We start from the raw sequence: 26,297 nt of genomic DNA on the forward strand, positions 1-26,297 counted from the left end.
CATTTATGTAAACTGCTGGAATGTATGGTAATCGAGTGCTTGAGTTGTATTTTGGAAAAGAGAGGTGATATAGAATTATATCAGAGTGGATTTTGGAAAGGTAGAATGACATTGGTTTCAGTTTTAGGTTTGGAAGATGATATTAGGAAAGCACAGTTAAATAAAGATGTTGTAATAGCAGTATTCTTTAATATTGTAAACGCATATGATATGGTATGGAAGGAAGGACTTTTGATTAAATTTTGGAAATTAAGAATGAGGGGAGATTGCATAATTTATCTGAGTTTTTTATTTGGATGGACTGTGCAGGAATGGGTGGGCACGTTATGTTTGTGTTTCTACGTGACAGAGAATGGGACCCCACAAGACAGTATTTGTAGCCCCTCATTACTTAATATTATGATAAAAGTTATATTTTCTGAGATAGGTACTCTGGTGGGTAAATCACTATATGCAGATGATGTAATTTTATAGATTAGAGGTAGTATTTACATTTTACTGTAATTAGGATGGAATTGACAATTAATAGTTCAAACAGTGGGAAAATGGATGAAGATTTTAAGCTTTCAGTCACTAAAACGCATTATTTGTTTTGCAAGCAGGATTAATAGACCTGCACATGATTTGAAGTTACATGATTAAACTCTTGAGAAATCGTCAGTCGTAAGTTTTCCAGGCATGCGGATGTATGATAAACTGACATGGAAGCACTGTATCAGTGAAATGATTGATATGTGTGGGTATTCTGGGGTGCAACATGAAAATCTTTGTTGATTGTTTATATTTGTTTAATTCGATCTGTTCTTGATACTGGCTGTGTGGCTTAAGGATCAGCTTCATCTTCAACTTTATTCTTTTTGGGTGTGATACCAGCACAGGCTTTAAGATTCTGTTGTGGTGCAGTAAGGTCGTCTCCTGTTTCGGCTTTACTGGTTGAACTGGGACAATTGCCCTCACAATGACAGAGGGTGAAGTTGCTGTTAACATACTGGATTAATTTGAGGGGTAAAGAAATATCATCATGTTAAAGGTGTGCTAGAGGACTGTTGGGAACATCACAAGAAGAATGTTTTTAGTTTTGGGTGGCTGGGTTCTTATCAAGCTGGGAATATGGGTGTATTGGATGATACAACATGTCCCACTGTAGCTTTCTCTGTAGCACCACCTTGTTTTTTCCAATGACTTCAGTTGATGTTCGGTAACACAATAGGATTATGTTCTGCCTGAGATTCTGCTGGTTCATCGGGATATTAATGAAAGTTATTCTCATTCGGTAACGATTTTTACAGATGAACAAAATGATAATTTAATTGGGAATATTGGTATGGCTGTTTTCTTTCTTTGTGTCTGAATTGCAGGTAATAATAAAGAAATGACTTACCAGCCACTAATCAGTATATGAAGCATAATTCATTGTCATCCTTTTAGCTTTACAGTGGGTGGAGGAAATTGGTCCTTGCAAAGTTGTAATTTGTTCGGAATCCTTTTCGGTTTTGATAAGACTTAAGACAGGTCACTCCAGCAGTAGGTCATATTTCCTGTTAGAAACTCGTCAAACGGTATTTTATATACAAAGTTTGTTTCATATGTCTGCACATTATGGACCCTGTACATCTCACTGTTGAGGGAAATGATCAGGCTGACTGTTTAGCAAAAAAAAACCTGTTTAAAGTTCAACTGTGAATCTAGACCTTCCCACTTAGCAAATCAGAAGCTAACGGCTAAGAATTAGTGGCTTATGGCAAGACTTGTAGGATAATGGATATAAGGACAGACGCCTTTACAGAATACATAAACCTGTTGGGTTTATAGAAGAAGGCCTTAAAACAAGATAGGAAGGAATTATATTGACACAACTTAGAATTGCCCACACTATGCTTAATTATACCTTGTATCTAATAGGAAAACTTCATTCTGTGTCATGTACATTTTGACATTATGAAATAGTTACACACATACTATTTCAGTGTGAAACATATAAGGCTGAAAATCAATTGTGGTCTCAGTACAATCTTTGTGGGGAAGATAGTTTTCAGATAAAACTTTATTAAATACTGGGAGTGACTTTAAGTTAATTCACGGCATTTAGAGGGAAAAGGCATGTAATAATGGTAATGTCACAATTGTAATGAGGGATTTCAATATGCAAGGGGATTGGGAAAATCAGGTTGGAGTCGGATCACAAGAGAGGGAATTTGTTGAATGCCTACGAGACGGCTTTTCAGAGCAGCTTGTGCTTGGGCCGACTTGGGGAAAGGTCATTCTTCATTGAGTGTTGTACAATAACCCTGACCTTATTCAGGAGCTTAAAGTAAGGAACCCGTCAGTGACGGTGATCATAATATAATTGAATTCATACTGCAATTTCATAGGGAGAAGCCTAAGTCACATGTATCAGTCTCACAATGGAATAAAGGGAATTACAGAGGCGTGAGAGAGGAACTTGCCCAGGTGAATTGGAGGAGGATACTGGTGGGATGACGGTGAGCAGAGGTGGCTGAAGCATCTGGGAATAGTTTGCAAGGTGCAGGATAGACACGTCCCACAGAAGAAGTTCTTTCTTTCTTTCTTTATAAAACTTTTTATTAATATTCCAAAATTATAAACAGAATAACAATATTGATACAGAGAGATTGGAATAATCTTATTGTTGATAAGCATGTACAAAAAAGATTTCGAATAATACAGGTATAATAGACTTCCAAACTCTTAATATAATTAATTATAGAGAAGAAAGAAATAAAAAGAAAAAAATACAAAGGAAAACCCCCCAAAAAACAAAAAAAAACTAAATAGTAAACCCCAAAAAAAGCAAACGGAACAAAACAGGACTAGACCAATATCATAAATCGAACACGTTCAGTACTGTCATCAACTGCGGTCCTCTGTTCATATATTTTAAGTTAATAAGAAGGATTCGGAAAGGTCAAGTTACATCATATGAAAATTTTCAATAAATGGTTTCCAAGTCTCTTCAAATTTAACCGAAGGATGGAAAATATTACTTCTGATTTTTTTCTAAATTTAAACATGGTATAGTTTGGGAAAACCACTGAAATATGGTAGGAGGATTGGTCTCCTTCCAGTTCAGTAAAATGGAACTTCTGGCCATTAAAGTGACAAATGGGATCATCCGACAGACTGAAGAGGATAAAAGTCTATGTTCTATCATTGGCAAACCAAAAATTGCCGGAATAGGATGGGGGTGTAAATCAAAACGCAAAACTGTTGAAATAATATCAAAAATATCTTTCCAGAATCTTTCCAAAAGAGGACAGGACCAAAACATATGAGTTAAGGAAGCCACCTCAGAGTGACATCTATCACAAATAGGGTTGATATGGGAATAAAAACGGGCTAATTTATCTTTAGACAGATCGGCCCTATGCATTGCTTTAATTTGTATTAGCGTATGTTTGGCACATAGAAGAAGTTCTCAAATGGCGGGGGTAGGCACCCGTGGCTGACAAGGGAAGTTGATGTCTTTGTAAAACCTGAAGAAATTGCACATAAGGTATCAAAAGTGAGTGGGTTGCTCAATTATTGGATTCTTTGAAAATCCAACAAAAGGCAACTAAAAATCGATAAGATTGTTAAAGATGAAATATGAGGCAATCTAGCCAATAATGTAAAGCAGGACACTCAGAGTTTTTCCTCAGTTAAATAAGGAGTGAAAGGGAGACGAGAGTAGATATTGGACCGCTGGAACATGATGCTGGTGAGGTCGTAATGGGGCACAAAGAAATGGCAGAGGAACTTAATGAATACTTTGCAACAGTTTTCACTGTGGAAGACACAGCAGGATTGAGTGACTTTGCTATTACAAAGGAAAAAGAGCTGGACAAACTCAAAGGTCTTAAGGTGGATGAGTCATCTGGACCAGATGGACTACATCCCAGAGTCCTGAGGGATGTTGAAGAGATAATGGATGCATTAGTCACGATCTTTCAAGAATCACTTGATTCTGGCATGGTCCTGGAGGACTGGAAAATAGAAAATTGCACATTTAAGAAGGGAGAAAGGCAAACGGAATAAAATTGCAAGCCAGTTAGCCGAACGGCAGTGGTTGGGATGGTATTGTAGTTCTTTATTTGAGGAGGAGTTTTCAAGGTATTTGGAGACTAATGATAAAATAAGTCAATGTCAGCATGATTTCTGTGAAAGAAAACCGGGCCTAACAAACCTTTAGAGGCCTTTGAGGAAGTGAAAAGGAAGGTGGACAAATGAGAGGCAGTGGATATCGTTTACTTGGATTTTCAGAAGGCCTTTGATAAGGTACCACACACGAGGCTGCTGAACACTATAAAATCCTATGGCATTACAGGAAAGATACTGGCATGGACAGCGGAATGGCTGACAGGCAGGAGGCAGCCAGTGGGAATAAATAGGGCCTTTTCAGATTGGCTGCCAGTGACTAGTGGTGTTCCTCAGGGGTCAGTGTTGGGACTGCCACGTTGTTTGTCAAAGATTTATATAATGTAATTGATGGCTTTGTGCCAAAGTTTGTGGATGATGCAAAGGTAGGTGCAGGGGTAGATAGTGCTGAGGAAGCAGTGCGATTGCAGCAGGACTTGGACAAATTGGAGGAATGGTTAAAAAGGTGGAAGATTGAATACAGTGTTGGGAAATATATGATCATGCATTTTGGTCCAAGGAATAATATTGCTCAGTATTATTTAAATAAACAGAAGATTCACAGGTCCAGTGGGCTTAGGAGTTCTCCTGCAAGAGTTCCAGAAGGTTATTTCGCATTTTGAGTCTGTGGTAAAGAAGGGAAATGCAATGCTGGCTTTTCTCTGAAGGGGAATAGAATATTTAAGCAAGGAGATAAAGTTGAGCCTTTATAAGACACAAGTTAGGCCGTACTTGGAGTTTAATCAACGTTTTGTGTCCCATATCTCAGAAAGGAAAGGGGAGTCTCATTGAAACCTATGGAGTGTTGCACGGACTAGATAGAGTGGATGTGGAGAGGTTGTTTCATGCGGTGGGGATACCCAGACTAGAGGACACAGTCTCAACATTGAGGGGAGACCTTGTGAACAGAGGTCAGGAGGAATATTTTTAGCCAGAGTGTAGTGACCCTGTGGAATACTCTATCACAGACTGCGGTGGAGGCCAAGTCTGTGGGTATATTTAAGGAGAAGGTTGATCATTTCCTGATCTATCAGTCCATCAAAGGACATGGTGAGAAGGCAGGTGTATGGGGTTGAGTGGGATCCAGGATCAGCCATGATGGAATGGCGGAGCGGAGTCGATGGGCTGAACGGCCTAATTCTGCTCCTGTGTGTTATGGCCTTACCAAGATTCACCCTGACCCCCCTCTCCCAGTCAGCACCGCCCCCACTTGTCCGATTTAACCTGTCTCAGTGCGGATAGACTTAAGGACCCGGGGGAGCTCAGGACCCGCCGCCCCGCGGCTGCTGCTGAATCCGTGGTGTTTCTGTTCCGTTGTCGGATGGGGTGAACGAGTTAAAATTAACGGATCGATAATTCTCATTTCGTGTTTATTTCACTCTCCGCACATTTATATTTACAGGGACTTTACTCCTGACGCCGGTCCCGGGACTCGACCCGATTACAGACCTGGAGCGGAACCGGAGCAGATTCTCAGCCACTGGTTTTCATCCCGAGGCCAGAAGAAAGGATGAAGTTTCCCCGTGAATTTATTCCCAGTGAAGGTGTGGAGATGGGACTTGGTCTCCGCGTTGTAAAATGAAACTGTCCCGGACACGTAACTGAGATGAACTCCCACCCTCCCGGGGATGGGACCGGCAGAGAGACGGGACTCAGGGGAGGGGAGACCAAAGAACACGTCACAATCCCGATGTAACACGTCATCATCCCGCCAGATGACCCAGAATCCGGTCTCCGGACTCAGTCTGACCTCTCCCTCCCTCTCCACAGACTCTGCGGCGACTCCCAGATACCAGACCCGATTCCACGTCACCTCCACCTCCCAGTAATGTCTCCCCGATGTGAATCCCTCCGATCCCAGTACACATTCCCAGTACATGCATCTCTTCCCGGTGTCAGGGAGATTCCTCAGGGTCCGGGTCAATCTCACACTCTTCCGATTCTCAGACACCTCGAGCCGCGGACTCGCCGTTTCCACATCCAGGGTGACAGAGACTGGGGGGAGAAGCAGAGAATTAGACAGTCCCCGGGGATCGGGGGGAGACTCGGGCAGCGCGGCCCCGGGGATCGGGGGGGGATTCGGGCAGCGCGGCCCCGGGGATCGGGGGGAGACTCGGGCAGCGCGGCCCCGGGGATCGGGGGGAGACATAGGCAGAGCGGCCCCGGGGATCAGGGGGGAGACTCGGGCAGCGCGGCCCCGGGGATCGGGGGGAGACTCTGGCAGCGCGGCCCCGGGGCTCGCGGGGGGGAGACTCGGGCACTGCGGCCCCGGGGATCGGGGGGAGACTCGGGCAGCGCGGCCCCGGGGATCGGGGGGAGACTCGGGCAGCGCGGCCCCGGGGATCGGGGGGAGACTCAGGCAGCGCGGCCCCAGGGATCGGGGGGAGACTCGGGCAGCGCGACCCCGGGGATCGGGGGAAAGGCCGCTAGGTCTCAGGCGAGGTCGGGTGGCCGACACGAACCTTTCCCGTGGTTTGACCGCACGAAACCGGGTGGACAACTAATGTCTCCCCAAGGGTTTTCCACTGGATGGAGAGCAGAGATTTCCCGATCAGACACAAAATGCTGGAGGAACCGAGCGGGTCAGGCAGGAGGTGTGGAGAGAGATGGACAGTCTACGTTTCAGGTCGACATCTTTCGACATCGCTGCTGAATCCGCGGTGTTTCTGTTCCGTTGTCGGACGCGGTGAACGAGTTAAAATTAACGGATCGATAATTCTCATTTCGTGTTTATTTCACTCTCCGCACATTTATATTTACAGGGACTTTACTCCTGACGCCGGTCCCGGGACCCGACCCGATTACAGACCCGGAGCGGAACCGAAGCAGATTCTCAGCCACTGGTTTTCATCCCCAGTCATGAAGAGAGGATAAAGTTTCCCCGTGAATTTATTCCCAGTGAAGGTGTGGAGATGGGACTTGGTCTCTGCATTGTAAAATGAAACTGTCCCGGACTGGTAACTGAGATATACTCCCACCCTCCCGGGGATGGGACCGGCAGGGAGACGGGACTCAGGGGAGATGATCACGTCACAATCCCGATGTAACACGTCACCAACCCGCCCGATCACCCAGAATCCGGTCTCCGGACTCAGTCTGAACCATCCCTCCCTCTCCACAGACTCTGCGGCGACTCCCAGACACCAGTCCCGATTCTCCGTCACCTCCACCTCCCAGTAATGTCTCCGCGATGTGAATCCCTCCGATCCCAGCACACAAGCCCAGTTTGTGAATCTCTTCCCGGTGTCAGGGAGATCACTCCAGGTCGCGATCCATCTCACACTCTTCCGATCCTCAGACACCTCGAGATACGGACTCGCCGTTTCCACATCCAGGGTGACAGAGACTTGGGGCAGAAGCAGAGAATTAGAGAGTCCCCGGGACGGGGGGAGACTCGGGCAGCGCGGCCCCAGGGATCGGGGGGAGACTCGGGCAGCGCGACCCCGGGGATTGGGGGAAAGGCCGCTAGGCCTCAGGCGCGGTCTGGTGGCCGACACGAACTTTTCCCGTGGTTTGACCCAACGAAAGCGGACGGACAACTAATGTCTCCCCTAGGGTTTTCCGCTGGACGGAGAGCAGAGATTTCCCGATCAAACAGACACAAAATGCTGGAGGAACCGAGCGGGTCAGGCAGGAGGTGTGGAGAGAGATGGACAGTATACGTTTCAGGTGGACATCTTCCCTCAAGGATAGAAATAGACAGCAGAAACGAGTGCAGGAAAGGGGTGGATTAAGATGGGAAAGGGGTGGGTGAATAGATTTAAACTGGAGGTCACGGAGGCCCATCGGCCCAACTCGTTTGTGCTAGCCAACTTGCTCTAGTGAGCTAGTCCCATTTGCCCATTATTCCTTTCATCTTTTCTTATCCACGGCCCTGCCAGGATGTATTTTAAAACATTCTCCCTGTACCCATATCTACAGTTGATGAAGGGCCCGGTGTAAACAGAGATAACCCTCTTCCCTGTCCACTGTACCATGAATTTTAGTGTCATTAACAAACCTACTAACTATGTCACCGACATTATCATCCAAATCGTTAATAGGAATGACAAACAACCCCGGCCCCAGCACTGACCTCTGCAGGTTACAGGCCTCCAGTCTTCTCTGTTTAAGAGACACTTGGACAGACACTTCAATAGGCAAGGCACAGAAGGAGACTGACCTAATGCTGGCCAATGGGATGAATGTAGATGGGTAAATAGGTCAGCAGAGATGTGATGGGTCGAAGGGCACATTTCTATGCTGCACGGCGATGGCTCTGTGAACTGAATGGATAAGAACGCCCAAACCCCCCTCTCCCTACGGGTGCTGAGAATTCCAAACAGACAGTGACCTCTGACCCTTGACTCCTCAGACAGGAGAAACATCCTCCCTGTATCCTGCCTGTTGACCCCAGAAGAATTTTGTGTTTCCCTGAGATCTCCTCTCTTTCTTCTGAACAGGGAACAGAGAACATAGAACAGTACAGCACAGGAACAGGCCCTTCATTCAATGTTAACATTCATTTGTGAGTGTGAAGTGTGGAGTGGGGGAGTGTGAAGGTTCGAGACAGTAAAGGAGGTGATAATGGGAACCAGCAGTGGAGAGATAAATGTCAGATTGAACCAGAACCAGGTGGGGGAGGGGTGGAGAGCCTGTAAGTGAACTGTGCGTGTAGACGTAACGAGAAGCTGGCGGGGGACAAAGATGGAAATGAGGACGTCTTTGTCCCCTTTCCCACAACCCCATCGCCCGCAGCCTCTCATTTGGACGGGGGAGAATTTTCAGGGACCCTTAAACAACACAGGTCCTGATGCAGGATTTCAGCCTGAACCATCAACAGTTCACTCTTTTCCATAGATGCTTCCTTGCCTGCTGAGTTCCTCCAGCATTTTGTGTGTGTGGCTTCACCTTAAATATAGTCAATGAAATATATTCCCTGTGGCAGATTCACTATCCTGTGGATAAAGGAATTCCTCCTCATCTCTGTTCTAAATGGACACCCTCTAGTCGGAGGCTGTGCCTTGTGTTCTCGACCCAGCCGCTATAGGAAACATCCTTCCGACATCCACTCTCTCCGGGTAGGTGTCAGTGAGATCAGGCCAAGACCCTTCATCAGGACCTGTGTTGCTTGGATTACCAGCATCTGCAGATTTTCTCGTGTGTGATTTTTAAAGCAGAAGTTGATATGTAAACTTCTTGATTAGTCAGGGTGTCAAATGTTATGGGGAGGAGGCGGGAGAGTAGAGTTGAGAGGGATATAAATCAGCCATTCTTCTAACCTCCCGTGAGTACAGCCCAAAACCATCAAACACTCCTCATATGTTAACTCTTTCATTCCCAAAATCATTCTTGTGAACCTCCTGGACCCTTTCCAATGCCAGCACATCTTTTCCGATATGAGGGACCCAAAACTGCTCAGAATACTCCGAGTGTGGTCTGACCAATGCCTTATAAACACTCAGAATGACATCCTATTCGAATCCTCTCGAAATGAATGCTAAAGTTGAGCTTGCTGAGCTTAACACTGACTCAAATTGCAATTAACCATCAGGGAATCCTGCACAAGGACACCCAAGTCCCTTCTGCGCCTCTGATTTTTGAATTTTCTCACTGTTTACAAAATCGTCTATGCCTTTATTCCGCCTGCCAAATTGCATGCACGACTTCCCTACTCGATAATCCATCTATCACATCTTTGTCCATTTTCGAATCTGTCTCTGTCCTTCCCCAGTCTCTGAGCTTCTGCACCACTACCTTCCCCTTCACCTAACTTCATATCATCTGCAAACTTGGCCACAAAGGCAACAATTCTGTCATCCAAATCATTCTTTGTCTATCTCGGCTTTGTGTTCCTCGAAAAATTCAAACAGACTTGTCGGGCAAGATTTCCCCTTCAGGGAAGGCATCCTGTCTTTGCCCTATTTTATCATGTGCCTCCATGTCCCCAAAAGCAGTTCCATTAATACTGGACTCCAGCATCTTTCCAAGCACACCACATCCAGACTAACTCGCCTGTATTTTTCTTTCCTCAGCTGCTCTCCCTTCATAAAGAGTGAAGTGACCTTTGCAATTTCCATTCGTCTTGAATGTCCAATTATCTAGTGATTCCTGAAAGATCATTACTAATGTCCCCATATTCTCTTCAGCTAACTCTTTCCGAACACTAGGGTGTAGTCCATCTGGTCCAGCTACCTTCAGACCTTCAATCTTCCCACGCACTTTCTCCTCAGCAACATCAACAACACTCAATTCTGTCCCCAGACACTCTCACATTTCTGACATACAGCTGGTATCTTCCACAGTGAGGATTGACACAAAATATTAAATAAGTACTTCGACAATGTATTTTGTCACATGTCTCCTCTCCAGTGTCACTTTCTTGGGGTCCAATATCCACTCTTGCCTCTCTTTTACTCTTTAGAGTTTTGTGTCCTCTTGAGTATTGTAGGCAAGCTTTCCCTCATATCTCATTTTCTCTCCTTCGGGCTTTGTAATTGCTTTCTGTTGATTATCAAAATCTCCTCAATACTTCAACATCCTGCTAATTTTTGCTCTATTGTATGCCCTCTCTTTCACTTTTATGCTGTCTTTGACTTTCCTTGTTAAACAAGGTTGCCTCATTCTCCGTGGATAATACTCCTCCGTCTTTGGGATTTATCTATCCAAATTGCCCCCAGAAATTCCAGTCTTTGTTGTTCTGCAATCATCCCTGCTGGCGTCCCCTCCCAATCTACTTTGGTCAGCTCTTCCCTCATGCCTCTGTAACTAACTTTGCTCCACTCTAATACCGATACATCTGACTTTATCTCCCTCTCAAACTTCAGGATGAATTCTATCATTTTATGATCACTGCTTCCTAAAGATTCTTTTCCCTTAGTCTCCCAAATCATAATCATTATAGAAACTCTACTCTAGAATTGCCTTTCTCCCATTGGGCTCAACCAGAAGTGGTTCTAAAAAGCTATTTTGGGGACATTCTACAAATTCCCTCTCTTGGGATGCAGCACCAACATGATTTTCCCAATCTACCTCCTTGTTGAAATCCCCCATTCCGACTGTCACATTGCATTTTTTTTCCATCTCCTGGTGTAATTTGTATCCCATTTCGATCCTGGCTACTATTTAGAGGCCTGTATATAATTACCATCAGGGTCTTTTTACCCTTGCAGTTTCTTAACTCTACCCACAATGACTCAACATCTTCCCATCCTATGTCACCTCTCTCTAAGGATTTTATTTCATTTTTTACAACAGACCCTCCCCATCCCCTCTGCCTACCTGCCTGTCCTTTGAACACAAGGTGTATCCTTGGATGTTGGGCTTCAACCAGCATCTCCTTTCAGCCACAACTCAGTGACGCCAACAACGTTATACCTGCCAATCTCTACCTGTGCTACAACATCATCTACCTTATTCCGTATACTGGAGCATTCAAATATAACACCTTCAGTCCTGTATTCATCAGCCTATTCGACACTGTCCACAGGAACTTAAGCAAGATCTATGATATCAATGATAGACCACAGTTCGGGTATTGTCTGCATTTCCACTTCCCCGAATATAGTGAAAGATAGAAACACTGAAAACATAGAACACAATACAGGCCTTTCGGCCCACAAAGCTGTGTTGAACATGTCCCTACCTTAGAACTACCTAGGCCTTACCCATGATCCTCTATTTTTATAAGCTCCATGTAGCCAATCATGAGTCTCTTAAAAGACCCTGTCGTTTCCGGCTGCAGCACCACCACCAGCAGCCCGTTCCGCGCACTCACCATTCTCTGCATAAAAAAACATACCTCCGACATCTCTGTATCTCCTTCCAAGCACCTTCAAACTATGCCCTCTCATGCTAGCCATTTCAGCCCTGGGAAAAAGCCTCTGACTGTCCACACGATCAATGCCTCTCATCATTTTGTACACCTCTATCAGGTCACCTCTCATCCTCCTTCGTTCCAAGGAGAAAAGGCCGAGTTCACTCTACCTATTCTCATAAGGCATACCGTCCCCGCCCCCCAGCAAAAACAGGCAACATCCGTGTAAATCTCCTCTGCACTCTTTCTATTGGTTTCCACGTCCTTCCTGTAGTTGTAGTGAGGTGACCAGAATTGAGCACAGTACTCCAAGTGGGGTCTGACCAGGGTCCTATATAGCTGCAACATTACCTCTCGGTTCTTATCCTTGCCATAGAGGGAGTACAAAGGAGGTTCACCAGATTGATTCCTGGGATGGCAGGACTTTCATATGAAGAAAGACTGGATGAACTGGGCTTGTACTCGTTGGAATTTAGAAGATTGAGGGGGGATCTGATTGAAACGTATAAGATCCTAAAGGGATTGGACAGGCGAGATGCAGGATGATTGTTCCCGATGTTGGGGAAGTCCAGAACGAGGGGTCACAGTTTGAGGATAGAGGGGAAGCCTTTTAGGACCGAGATTATGAAAAACTTCTTCACACAGAGAGTGGTGAATCTGTGGAATTCTCTGCCACAGGAAACAGTTGAGGCCAGTTCATTGGCTATATTTAAGAGGGAGTTAGATATGGCCCTTGTGGCTACGGGGGTCAGGGGGTATGGAAGGAAGGCTGGGGCGGGGTTCTGAGTTGGATGCTCAGCTATGATCATAATAAATGGCGGTGCAGGCTTGAAGGGCCGAATGGCCTACTCTTGCACCTATTTTCTATGTTTCTATGTTTCTATGTTAAACTCAATCCCACGATTGATGAAGGCCAGTGCACCGTATGCCTTTTAACCACAGAGTCAACCCGTGTAGGGCATCATTACACTGGACAGGAAGATTCAGGAGGATGCTACCAGGACTGGGGGGCTTGGATTAAAAGCGGAGAGTGGTTAAGCTTGGGCTATTTAGCTGTAGTGTAGGATGTTGAGGGATGACCCCTTATCGAGGTAAATACATTCATAATGGGCTGAGATAAAGTGAGTCTTTTTTCTGAGAAATAGGAGTACAGAACCAGAGGGCTCAGATTGAAAGTGAGTGGGGAATTTTTTATGAGGGATCTGTGGGGTAACATTCTCCCAGAGAGGGAGGTGGGCAGATGGAATTTGCTGTCAGATGCTGTAGAAACAGGTAAAATTAAAATATTTTAAGATGAAGTTACATAGGTACATAGATATGAAATGGTTAGAGGGATGTGGGACAAACATACACAAATGGGACATGCTCAGGAAGACATCTCAGTCTTGCAGATGGATGAAGTGGGCCGTGGGTTCAATATCCGTCAAACCCTCCCAGATCATCCTCCTGAGGAATCTCACCCTGGAGTCTGTCTGTGAACTGTTGATGTGACGTCACATCAGAGGGCAGCTCAATGCACAGAACAGACTGGGTAAGGACGGCAGATTTCATTCCTAAGTCAGAACGTGGGCCTATTTCTTTGGCCATGTGTCACACTCAGATATTATGTGTGAGTATGTGTGTGTGTTGATTGTGGTAAATATCAGTGTGTTTGTGCACATTGAAGTATTTCTATGTTACAGTGTGTCATCACATGTCTGGTGTGTGCTGACAATGTGTGACATGTGTGAGTTGTTTAAGCAAATAAATTACCGTGTCTGAAGAGAATAGTTTCTAGGTTACTGAAGGAAATATCAACGTACATTGCTGCATCTCTGACTACAATCTGCCAATCCTTCCTGTGTATGTGTGTGTCGGGCTGTTTTGCCAGTCTGGTTATGCTGTCTGTGCTTCTCCTGAGATGAAATCCTGAACAATGTCAATGCTGGCTGGGTTGTCCGGGCTCATTCTCACAATGCTTCAATGTTGTGGTCTGATAACCATAAGCTCATAAAATATAGGAGCAGAATTTGGCCATTTGGCCCACTGTGACTGCTCCACCATTCAATCATGGCTGATCCTTTTCATCTCCTCCTCAGCCCCACTCCCCGGCCTTCTCGCCACAACCTCTGATACTGTGTGCAATCTAGAACCTGTCAAGCTCGGCCTTAAATATGCCCAACGACCTGGCCTCCACGGCTGCCTGTGGTAACAAGTTCTGCAAATTCACCACCCTCCGGCTAAAGAAATTTCTCTGCGTCTCTGTTTTTAAATAAGACACCCCTGTATCTTGAGGCTGTGCCCTCTTGTCCCAGACTCCCCCACCATGAGAAACATCCTTCCCACATCTACTCTGTCTTGGCCTTCCAACATTCAAAAGGTTTCAGTGAGATCCCCCATCATCTTTCTAAATTCCCGCAAGTACAGACCCAGAACCATCAAACATTCCTCGTATGATAACCCTTTCATTCCTGGAATCATCCTTGTGAACCTCCTCTGGACCCTCTCCAATGCCAGCACATCTTTTCTCAGATGAGGAGCCCAAAACTGTTCACAATACTCAAGGTGAGGCCTCACCATTGCCTTATAAACCCTCAGCATCACATCCCTGCTCCTGTATACTAAACTCCTGGAACTGAATGCTAACATTTCATTTACCTTCCTCACAACTGACTCTACCTGCAAGTTAACCTTCAGGGTGCTCTGCAGAAGGACCCCCACATCCATCTGCATCTCAGATTTTTGAATTGTCTCCCCATTTTAAATAATCTGCATATTATGTCTACTACCAAAGTGCATGACCATGAATTTCCCAGCATTGTGTATCATTTGCCACTTTCTTGCCCAGTCTCCTCATCCAAGTCCTTTGAAGCCTACCTGTTTCCTCAACACTACCGGCCCCTCCACCAATCTTATTATATGCCAACGCGTCCTATCTTGTCCAGTATCACCAAGTATTCCATAACCTCATACTTAACAATTGACACTAATGTCTTCCCACCCACAGAGGTGAGGCTAACTGGTCTATAACTTCATTTCTGCTGCCTTCCTCATGACTAAGAGTTGGGTGACATTTGTAATTTCCAGTCCTCTGGCACCATACCAGAGTCCAATGATTTTTGAAAGATCATTTCAAATGCCTCCACAATGTCTACCGCTACCTCTTTCAGAACACTAGGGTGCAGTTCATCTGGTCTGAGTGACTTATGTCCCTTTTTGAGCACCTTCTCCCTTGTAACAGTAACTGTACTCACTTCTCTTCCCTCGCACCGTTCAGCACCTGACACAGTGCCAGTGTCTTCCACAGTGAAGACTGATGAAAATACTCATTTAGTTCATCTATCATCTCTTTGTCCCCTGTTATTATATATCCAGCCTTATTTTCTAGTGGTCCTATATCCACTCTCATCTTTATTTTATTTTTTCACAATACTTGAATTTCAATTTGATATTGTTTGTTTGTTTGACCTGCTGCGTTCGCCAGCAACTTTGATGTGTGTTGCTTGATATTGTTTGCTTACTTGTTTTATAAAGACAGGTGTGTAAAAAGGGCCTGAAGGATCATTGGAGACCCAAGTCACCCCAACAACAAACTGTACCAGTCGCTACCATACAGGAACTGGTTCCGCAGCATAAAAGCCAGAACCAACAGGGTCCGGGGACAGCTTCTTCCACCAGGCCATCAAACTGATTAACTCGTGCTGAGACAACTGTATTTCTATGTTATATTGACTGGAATGTTATACATATTATTTTTCATAAATTACTATAAACTGCACATTTAGACAGAAGATTTTTCCTGCTCGTTTATAGAAAGGATGTAAGTAATAAAGTCAATTCAATTCAATTCCATATTTCATTTTTCCCCTCCCAATCATTTTTTTCAGTTCCTCTCAGTAGGTATTTAAAAGCCTCCCAATTCTCTGTCTTCCTATTAATTTTCACTTTGTTGTATGCCCACTCTTTTTCATTTACATCAGCATTATCAGCCACGATTGTACTATTTTGCCATTTGAGTATTTATTTACTTTTGGAATATATCTATCCTTCACCTTCCTCATTTTCCCAGAATCTGATATCATTTGTGCTCTGCTGTCATTCTGGACAACATCTCACCCCAATTTACTTTGGCCGGCTCCTCTTTCAGACCACTGTAATTTCTTTTACTCCTCTGGAATACTACAACGTCAGACTTTACTTTTTCCTTATCAAATCTCAAGTTGAACTCAGTCATGTTGTGAGCATTCTCTCCTCAGGTTTTTTTCCTAAGATATCACCTCTGGTTCAATACATAACACCCAATCCAGTAGAGCTGTTCCCCCAGTAGGCTCAATGACAAACTGCACTAAAAAGTTATCACATGGCATTCAACAAATTCACTCTCTTGAGATCCATTATCAATCTAATTTTCCCAATTGACCTGCTTGTTGAACTCTCCCATGACTATTGTAACATTGTCTGTTTCATTGGCCTTCTCTATTTCCAGTTGTAATCTGTGGTCCACATCCAGCTACTGTTGGGATCCTGTATGTGACTGTCATCAGTGTCATTTTCACTTCTGAATTTCCTTAACTCAACCCACAAGGAATCAACATCTTCCAATCCTATGTCACATCTTTCTATTGATTTACCAGGAGAGCCATGTCACCCCCTCTGCCTACCTTCCTATACCACCGATACAATGTGTAACGTTGGACATTCATCTCCCAACTACAACCATCCTTCAGTCATGATTCAGTGATGGCCACAGCATCATACCTGACAATCTGTAACCGAGCAACAAGATCATCCACCTTATTTCTCACACTCCATGCATTGAGATATAACACTTTGTGTACCATACCTGCTACCTTTTTCATTCTGCATCCCTAATGCACTGATACTCAACCTGCTGGCTGCAGTTTTGTCCTCGTATCTGGCTGCCCCATCTGACAGTCTGACTGCACACTATCTTTGCATTTTTACCATCAATCCTACCCCTTCACTCGTTCCTAACCACCCCACCCCCCCCAACAAATTAGTTTAAACCCTCCCCAACAGCTCTATCAAACCTCCCTGTGAGAATATTGTTCTCCCTCGGGTCCAGGTGCAACCCATCCCTTTTGAGCAGGTCATTCCTCCACCAGAAAAGATCCCAATGATCCAAAAACCTGAAGCCCTGCCCCCTGCACCAGCTTCTCAGGCATGCTTTAATCTGCCAAATTATCCTGCTCCTACCCTCACCAGCACGTCGCACAGGCAGCAGTCCAGAAATTATAAACCTGAAGGTACTGCTTCTGAGCTTTCTACCAAGCTCTCCAAATTCTATTTTCAGGACCTCTTTGTTTTTACTTCCAATGTCATTGGTCCCGAAATATACCAATATATATGACTCTTCCACCCCCCCCCCCCACTAAAATGATGTAGACACAATCCGAGGCATCCCTGATTCTGGCACCTAGGAGGCAACATACCATTCGGATGTCCCGTTCACATCCACAGATTCTCCTGTCTGTTCCCGACTGAGTCCCCAATCACTACCACTCCCCTCTTTTCCCTCGAACAACAGTGAGAGTTGCAGATCCAGAAGGGGGAAGACCTGCGTCAATCAGAGTCTGCACTCACAGCGCATGAAGGACTTGTGTATGTTTCTGACAAGCCCAGTGACCACACTGATGCCCGCTTTTATTCCCTGCAATATCATCAAGTCAGTATTAATTTCCCAGCTCCTGTGGTAGGATTCAAACTCATGTCTTGGCATGTTAGTGCAGTGGCCTGGGATCAGGACCCAGTGGTTCATCGGCCAGTCCCGTGTATTGGTTGTATTGTGACCCTGTGCTGGTGTGTTCAGGGGTCTGACATCTCCAGCTGACCATGTGACAGTGACGACTCCCCCCACCCCCCCTGCCAGTCGGTGGGGTTGACTTCAGTTCCCCTTCAGTCATTATTACAGCCAATCTTTGCCTTAAATAATAACAACTGTGTTTCATAAACAAGGTGAAATGAATCTTTGTAAATTTTACCTCGATTAATGGCATCAAGTGCTTCTCTCAGCACTGTGTTCAACAAATAGGGGTGAACAAATTTTTCCGCTGGTAGGGTCTCATCTGTCACTGAATATTCCTGGACATCATCATTAATCCTGTAAATAATAAACTGATGGTGATGAACTGCTATTCTGAACTATTTTACAAATCCATACAGGGTTTCAGTGAAGAGGATGTCCTACCTCCTGTTCCTACTAGTTTCCACCTGAAATAAATAAAAACACAAATCTGATTAGACTTGGACTTACCATCTACATCCTGAATTTTATCCAAATCATTACAAGGTGTTGAAAATTCCCTCTCCCACAGTCACTCACACACACACAAACAACACAGAACCACGAGGAAAATTACAGGTAATGTTTCTGAAAATTAGATCATTACTGAGAGGATGAAACTTACAGGAAAGACAGGACGGGTTGCGCATTTTCATCTGGATAAGACGTCAGGGTGATAAGATGGAGCAATTTAAGATCAATGATGGATTTGATTGTGTGCATGTGGAGAAAGTATATCTATTTATGGGCAGATGAAATTCCAGATGGATCTTAAAAAATCCCATAAGAAATTTAGTGAAGAGCACGTGGAACTCACAAGCACAGGAGTGATTGAAGCGGAACAGCAGAGATTGAATGTCATGGGGAAACTGGATGAACACGAGGGACCAGGGAGTTCGGGCACTGTTGCTGGGTGTGGTGAGTAGGTGGGAGGAGGTTTGTTTAGCAGGGAAGCAGATCGGAGAAGATGGACCGAATGGCCTGTTTATGATGGAGAATGGGATATTATTCTGTATGAAGTTTATCCGAGAAAGTAAAGAAACAGTGAATGTTTCCCTAATCTGATGGAAACTGGATATTGAGGATAAGTCTGATGTGTGGGTCACATTCTTTGTTCTCAGTGATTGACAGAGAGACCCTCACACCCACCACATCAGACACACTCACAGCCTGTGATTGGAACTGGGTGTTAATGTGAGATTTAGAGGATATTTAACAGGTAATTAAGGACACAGTCTGCAACTCTGTGTTATTTTCAGAGCAAATAATTTCAGAGCAGATTACATTCTGTCCTGGAATGTACAGAAGTTGTGGAAGTCCAGTTCTGGGACAGCAACAACCCTGAATAGTTTCATCAATTGTCTGGTGAGACAGTTTACTGCCATTTGTAAATGCTGTGTGTTGGAGCAATGCACCTGTTTTCTGTCTGCAGTGTATTCTGTGTTACGTGTTTATTATGGTAACACGTCATGTGAGTGGGGGCGTGGGAAAAGCGAACCGAATAAGTTACATATTCGAACTTTGTTCTCAAAAGTTTTGAGCTGGGGACGGACGGATGTCATATCTTTGTTGAACGATACGTTGCAGCTTAACTTACGATTTATAATACTTAAGATTCATCGCTTCTAGATTGTATGTTGCTTATAGACGATCGAATACATATCTTAGACATTTTGGAAAGTCATCATTGGAGTGATTGGAGGGTGCGTCATTCAAGTATAACAATCTGTGTGAGGTTGCCTGCAGCGGCAATTGATTTGTTAGAACTGGTCACTGTGCTGTGTTTATTTCAAATATACCACTGTTCATTTTGTGCTCTTTGACAGGAACAAATTGAAATATAATCCCTCACCTTGAGAAATATCACACTGTCTTTTTGATCCATCTGTTCCTTTAACTTTGAGATTTCCTCCTGAATCCACCCGATATTCTCTTGAATCTCTCGAATATTTTTTTCCATTCGATTTAGAATCCTCTCCTCTTCCTCCCTGAGATCCCTGAGTAAGCTCTGCTCTTTCTCAGTGATAATCTGGCGCAGTTCTGCAAACTGAGACGTGATGTGGGTCTGAACGCTGTGTGACTGTTCCTATCGAATGAAAGGTGAAGATTAATTTACTATATTGCTGTCTGTATTTCCTGATGACGTTAAGGTGACCATTCGGTCCATTAAAGTTCATGCTTCTGAATCATTCCCGTCAACCCCATTCCCTCACGTTTTCCTGAAACCTCCCTCATTGACCTATTAACTCCTACCTGATTCACATACAACTTCCCCCACCTTCACAGGGTTAATTGTAATTAACCATTCATCCAGCATGTCCTTGGGATGTGTCTGAAACTGTCGTGGTCACAGGAAGAGCATGCAAACTCCACACGGACAGTACCAGAGGTCAAGATCGAACCCGAGTCACTAGAGCTGCGATACTCTGCTATTCTGCATTAAAGGGAGCAAAACTATACAGTAATATCAGAAAATCCGCTCAGGAAGCCTCACCCGAACTCCGGAAATCTTCTCTTTCTGTTGCTGCTCCTTTTCCTGGAAGTCTGATTTCTTTTTTGTGAGAGAGTCTAAGGAAGATTTTAGCTGATCCTGTAAGTCAGAGAGCGTAAGAAATAGAAAAAAGGGAGAACAAAAGAAACGGGATCAAACGCGATTACCGCACACAAAATGCCAGAGGAACTCAGCATCTACAGTGGCATGCAAAAGTTTGGGCACCCCGGTCAAAATTTCTTTTACTGAGAATAGCTAAGTGAGTAAAAGATGAACTGATTTCCAAAATGCATAAAGTTAAAGATGACAGATTTCTTTAATGTTCTAAGCAAATATGTTTTTTTTATTTCCATATTTTGCGGTTTCAAAATAACAATAACATTGCGGCCTAGAAGTTCTATTTTAACTTCATCAGTCCACAGGACTTGTTTCCAAAATGCATCAGGCTTGTTTGGATGTTCTTTGAACTCTTCAAATAGAACTTTTTGGCCACAATGAGCAAAGGTATGTTGGAGCAAAAGAGGGTGCAGGATTTCATGAAAAGAATCCCTCTCCAACTGTTCAGCACGGGGGTGGACTGATCATGTTTTGGGCTTGTGTTGCAGCCAGTGGTCTGGGGAACATTTACTGGTAGAGGGAAAAATGAATTTAATTAAATACCAGCAAATTCTGGAAGCAAATGTCACACCGTCTGTAAAAAAGCTGAAAAGAGGATGGCTTCTACAACAGGATAATGAACCGAAACACACCTCAAAATCCACAATGGACTACCTCAAGAGGCGCAAGCTGAAGATTTTGCCATGGCCCTCACAGTCCCCCCGACCAAAACATCATCAAGAATCTGTGGATAGAACTCAAAAGAGCAGTGTATGCAAGACGGCCCAAGAATCTCACAGAACTTGAAGCCTTTTGCAAGGTAGAATGTGCAAAAATCAACCAAACATGAAATGAAAAACTCAGCTGGCTACAGAAAGTGTTTACAAGCTGTGATACTTGTCAAAGGGGGTGTTAGTAAGTACTGACCATGCAGGGTGCCCAAACTTTTGCTTCGGGCCCTTTTCCTTTTTTGTTATTTTGAAACTGTAAAAGATGGAAATAAAAACATTTATTGCTTAAAATATTAAAGAAATGTGTCATCTTTAACTTCATGCCTTTTCAAAATTTGTTCATTTTTACTTGCTTAGCTATTCACAGGAACAGAAGTTTTGACCAGGAGTGCCCAAACTTTTGCAAGCCACTGTATGCAGGACAAAGAAACAGTCGACGTTTCGGGATGAGACCCTTCACTAGGACTGGGAAGGAATGGGGCAGAAGCCAGAATAAAAAGGTTGGGGACGAGAACCAGCTGACAGGTGACGGGTGAGACAACGTGAGGGGGAACGTGGGGGAGGGTGGTGAAGTGAGAAGCTGAGAGGGGACAGGTGGAAGAGGCAAAGAGCTGAAGAAGGAGGAAACTAACACGAGAGGACAATTGGCCATGGAAGAAAAGGGAGGAATTGGGACTGTTTGGGCCCCTGAATGGTGACGAGGGAGGAGGTGTGGGAGTCAGGTGTATCACCTGTCCCGTTTACAGGTATCGGTGTCAGGAGGGAGATCAGTTGGACGGAGCGAGTGGATAAGGGAGTTACGTAGAGAGCGATCTCTACAGAGAGCGGAGAGTTGTGGAAGTGACATGGCGGTGGGATGTGCTTGGTGATAGAATCGCGTTGGAGATGGTGAAAGATGCGGAGAATGATATGTTGGTTATGGAGTCTCGTGTGTTTGTAGGTAGCACTTTGGAGATTCAGTTGACGATGGGGTTGGTATCAAATTCAGGTTAGTTTTACCTTGTAGATTTTAACAGCTTCTTTAATCGGCAGGAAGCGGTGCTCTCTGTGTTCCTCCGCAACTGCACAGATCACACAGATCAGTGTCTTGTCCGTTTCACAGAACAGCTTCAGTTCTTCCTCATGTTCCTCGCAGTGAAGTTTACTTTCCTTCCCTTTCGGATTCAGGTTTAAATTTCGAATTTTTTCAACCAGATTTGCTAAGGCCCGATTGACCCTGAGGGTGCGGTCAGCAATCTCCTCTCTACATTCCGGGCAGGAGTTTCTCTCCTCCCTTTCCCAATGCCGTGTGATACAAGAACGACAGAAGTTGTGCGCGCACTCCAGCGACACCGGATCGGTGAAGAAATCCAGGCAGATGGGACAAATTGCCTCCTCGCTCAAACTCTCGACCTGTTCTTTCGAAGCCATGTTAACTCCTGGCACTTCCTGATTCAGAACGCTGCCGATCCCCTGCAGTACCGCGATTGTCCACTACAGGCGCTGCAGACTCAGCGAATGAACATTACGTTACTGCCTGTGATTTCCATACCAGGGTGGGATCGGAAACACATAAACTGGTCGGAAATAAACACTTGGCCATGGATTGCCCAAGCCCGGCTGCAAAAGGAGGATGGTGGGCATGGGGCTAGTAATCACAATGCGACAGATACTTCAGGGAACGCTGGAGAGCTGCTGTTGGCCTGTGCCCCAGTAGGCGTGATGGGCGAAGGAAGAAGCAGAACAGAAATGAAGCCGGAGAGAAGAGCCTGGTTCAGTCTGAGGCAGGACTGAAAGGGGCAAGTTCTGAAAAGAGAGGCACAAGAGACTGCAGATGCTGGAATCTCGAGTCAGAAATATGATGCTGAAGGAGCTGAGTGGGACAGGCAGCGTCTGTGGAGAGGAATGTAAAATCGACTTTCCGGGTCGGGATCCTTCATCTGGACTGTCTCAACCTGAAATGCCTGACCTGATGAGTAATTCCAGCAGCTCCGTTTTATTGTTTCTCCAGATCTGAAGAGAAGTAAGGCTTGGGTGCAAAACGGTGGCAAATATTGAAAGCAACTATTAAATTAGTTAATGCCATGAAAATGGGGTTATGGAGAGAATATTGTGCTTTGAGGGAGACAGATGAAGTGGTAATGACCGACCTGTGACTACAGGGGGAAAAAAGCACAGGACCGGACATTCAACGTCACAGGGAGCAAAACATTATTTTTTCGGTAACGTCCTGATTTCAACAGCCTTTCGTGAGAGAAACTTCGTGACTTAACGCATGTCCATCCCGGCTGCAATGGAAGGCCCGGTCTCCCTCACTCAGCCCAGAAGTTGAATATTATTATGGTGACTAAAGTCCATATAGATATTCACAGGGATAAATCGTGCAGTGCCTTTACCCAGTGATTTTACATTCTTTGCCAGTGGGGTATTTAGTGCTATTTTACATTCGATAAAACCGATAGGACTGTTGTCGCTCATGTGCCCCCCGGGGTGTTTCACTACGACAATAATTGAGAAGCTTCCTCAGCCAACCCGGCCCCTCCCTGTCCAGGAGCAGGGGGACCCTGTAGTTTCAATGCTGTCCCTGCAGCCTGGAAAGTGCCGGTCGGCAACATTCCTGTACGACAGGGGTTCCCAACATTTTCCATGCCATGGATCAATGTCATTAACCGTGGACCCCAGGTTGGGAACATCAGCTCTACGGACATCTCGATGTGATGACAGACCAACAGGCTTTGGGGGTCTTCCACCGAGTTGATGATCTTCCAGCAGCACTTGCTGTCCGTTTTCCTGTGCGTCCAGGGAACAGCCCGAGGATCAGTGACCCTTCTGTCACGCAGCTGCTGTGACACAGGCCCTTGCATCTTTCTCCACACATCTTCACCAGCCCACAGTCCGCAAAGAGGTGAGTGACCGTCTCGTCTCCACTGCAGTAATCTCGGGGCAGCGCGCTGTGGGAGTGATCTCCGGGCATGCAGCAAGGATCAGACTGGGAGGGCCCCTCTCGCCGCCAGACAGGTAAGGTCTTGGTGCCTGTTTGTGTGATCTGGTGATGAGGTATTCTGCCAGATGGTCTGGACTGTCTGCTCAGGGAACCACTTCACTGTGTCCATCCAGTCCTTCTCCCGCAGTAACTGCAGGACATTCCGTGCTGACCACTGTCTGATGTTCTTGTGGTCAAAGCTGCTGGTCTGAAAGAACTGTAACCAACATCATTATCACAAGGTTCACATGGAGAAGCTTCCTGACTGAGACAGACACAGTCTCACAGGGTATTTACAGGGTAGGGGTAGGAATGATGTTTCTCCCCGGCTGGGGTGTGAAACCAGGGGTCACAGACTCAAAATCCGAAGTCACCTCGGCAGGACTGAGATGAGGAGAAATTTCCTCACACAGAGCGCGGTGAATCTTTTGAATTTTCTCCGCAAGGATTCTAAATTCAAACGACAAATTTCGGGGCTCGGCGAAGTTCGGAACGTTGAAGGAAAGTGGTGCTGAGGTCAAAGATCAGCCATGTTCTGAGTGAGGGGCAGAACAGCACAAGGGGCCGAACGGCAACGCCTGCTCCTGTTTATTATTTTCTAAAGCACGAGTTTACCTTTGCGCCTTGTTCTCCCTTGGCTTTCAGCCTGTCGGATTGCACAGGGGTGCGGCGAGAACTCCACAGATCCACCAACAGACGCTGAGGTTATTTCATGTTCTCGTTATTTATCGATATTTATTTATATTTGCATTTTCACAGTTTGTTACCTTCAGCACTCTGGTTGATCTTTCACTGCCTGATTTTGCTGTGGTTACTATTCTATACTTTTTTCTATGTATGTCTGCAGGAAAATGATTCTCGGGGTTGTACGTGGTGATTTATATGTACTCGTTTAATAAAATTTACTTTTAAATTTGAGTTTCGGGGAACTTCCGTTGATTTTAGAACAAACTGTGACTGACATCTCCGTCTCCCGGCAGCAGCCCGTTCTCAGACAAACTCTCAGCCAATCAGCGATCACTGCTGGGAGAAGTATGCTCTCATTGGCTGAGGGTTGTCAGTGGGCGGGACGCTGAGCGCTGCAAGCGAGCCGGAGTCCGGAACCGGGACCGAGTGAGGCCGGAGATTGGGAGCTGCGCCTCGGGTTTCGGCTGCAACACCGGCGGGTCCTGAATCCTTTCGAAGGCAGAGCTGAAGAGACTGGCGGAGATTCCGTGAGATGTTTCAGCTACACGGAGGGCGCCCGGCCTTTCCCCGCCGAGGATCGGGGCCTGTTGTCTGGACTCGTCCCCTGCTGCTGGGAGACGGGAGCTGCCCCGCAGCGGCTGCCGATGGATCTCCGGAGCTCTCACCGCTCCCCTGTGCAATCCGAATGGCTGAAGGCCAAGGGAGAACAAGGCACAAAGGTAAACTCGTGCCTTAGGAAATAAGAAACAGGAGCAGGCGTGGCCATTCGGCCCGTTGCGCCTGTCCTACCCTTTCCTCAGAATACACCTGATCTTTGACCTCAGCGCCACTTTCCTGCAACGTCCCCATAATCCTGAGCCCCTAAATTTTCAAACCTTGTGAAGAAACTTCCAAATATTCAGCACAATATGGGTGAGGAAATTTTTCGGCATCTCAGTCCTACTGAGGTGACCTTGGATTTTGAATCTGTGACCCCTGGTTCCACTCTCCAGCCAGGGAAATCATCATTCCTGCGCCTACCCTGTCAATACCCTGTGAAACTGTGTCTGTCTCCGTCAGACCACCTCTTATTTCTCTAGTTTTGCGACAGGCCAGTCAGTGTCATCTCTCTGAGGACACAACCACAACCCTGAAATCAATCTGGGAAAATTCTTCATTCCATTTATCCCATAGACTGACTCTGGGAAGGAGACCAGTCCTGCGTACAGTGTTCCACGTACACTCTCACCAGGACCCCAGATAACTTCAGAGATCTTTATTCTTGTATTAAACCATAAGACCATTTTCCCTATCATGTCGGCTCCACTATTTCATTATGGCTGATCCATTTTTCCTCTCTGCAGCCACCTCTTGCCATCCCCCACCCCGTATCTCGTCATGCCCTGAACGATCAAGAATCTATCATCCTCTGTCTTAAATATGCATCATGACTTGGCCTCCACAGCTGCTTGTGGCAAAGATTTCCACAGATTCAGTTCTCTCTGCTACAGAAATTCCTCCTCATCTCCGTTCCAAAAGGATGCCCCTCTATTTTGAGACTATGTCCTCTGGTCTTAGACAACCCACCAGAGGAAACACCTTCTCCACATTCACTCTATCAAGGTCTTTCAGTATTCAAT

The 26,297-nt window shown here is 45.4% G+C and overlaps 3 protein-coding genes across 7 annotated transcripts in view; 1 reads left to right on the forward strand and 2 right to left on the reverse strand.

Moving 5' to 3' along the window:
* Positions 1 to 2,575: 2,575 nt before the first annotated feature.
* Positions 2,576 to 6,314, reverse strand: LOC140185195 (E3 ubiquitin-protein ligase TRIM39-like). Its single transcript, XM_072238595.1, has one exon. The coding sequence runs from the start codon at positions 6,281 to 6,283 to the stop codon at positions 5,576 to 5,578; it is 708 nt and encodes a 235-aa protein (XP_072094696.1). The 5' UTR covers positions 6,284 to 6,314; the 3' UTR covers positions 2,576 to 5,575.
* Positions 6,315 to 6,843: 529 nt separating this feature from the next.
* LOC140185202 (zinc-binding protein A33-like) lies at positions 6,844 to 24,890 on the reverse strand. Its single transcript, XM_072238604.1, has 6 exons — positions 22,029 to 24,890; positions 20,206 to 20,301; positions 19,564 to 19,797; positions 18,117 to 18,139; positions 17,911 to 18,029; positions 6,844 to 7,480 (listed from the first exon to the last, which is right to left on the reverse strand). Exons 1-6 carry the CDS (start codon positions 22,437 to 22,439, stop codon positions 6,936 to 6,938), a joined length of 1,428 nt encoding a protein of 475 aa, XP_072094705.1. The 5' UTR covers positions 22,440 to 24,890; the 3' UTR covers positions 6,844 to 6,935.
* LOC140185191 (uncharacterized) overlaps positions 22,532 to 26,297 on the forward strand; it is a 34,798-nt gene continuing 31,032 nt past the window's right edge. For 4 of the 5 annotated variants that reach the window (XR_011882511.1, XR_011882512.1, XR_011882514.1 and 1 more), the window contains exon 1: positions 22,532 to 23,913. The gene's annotated coding sequence lies outside the window, so the exon portion shown is untranslated. The other variant, XR_011882513.1, reaches the window with a different exon arrangement.

This window comes from Mobula birostris, chromosome 20 (genome assembly GCF_030028105.1).
Source record: "Mobula birostris isolate sMobBir1 chromosome 20, sMobBir1.hap1, whole genome shotgun sequence".
NCBI classification, from domain to species: domain Eukaryota; kingdom Metazoa; phylum Chordata; class Chondrichthyes; order Myliobatiformes; family Myliobatidae; genus Mobula; species Mobula birostris.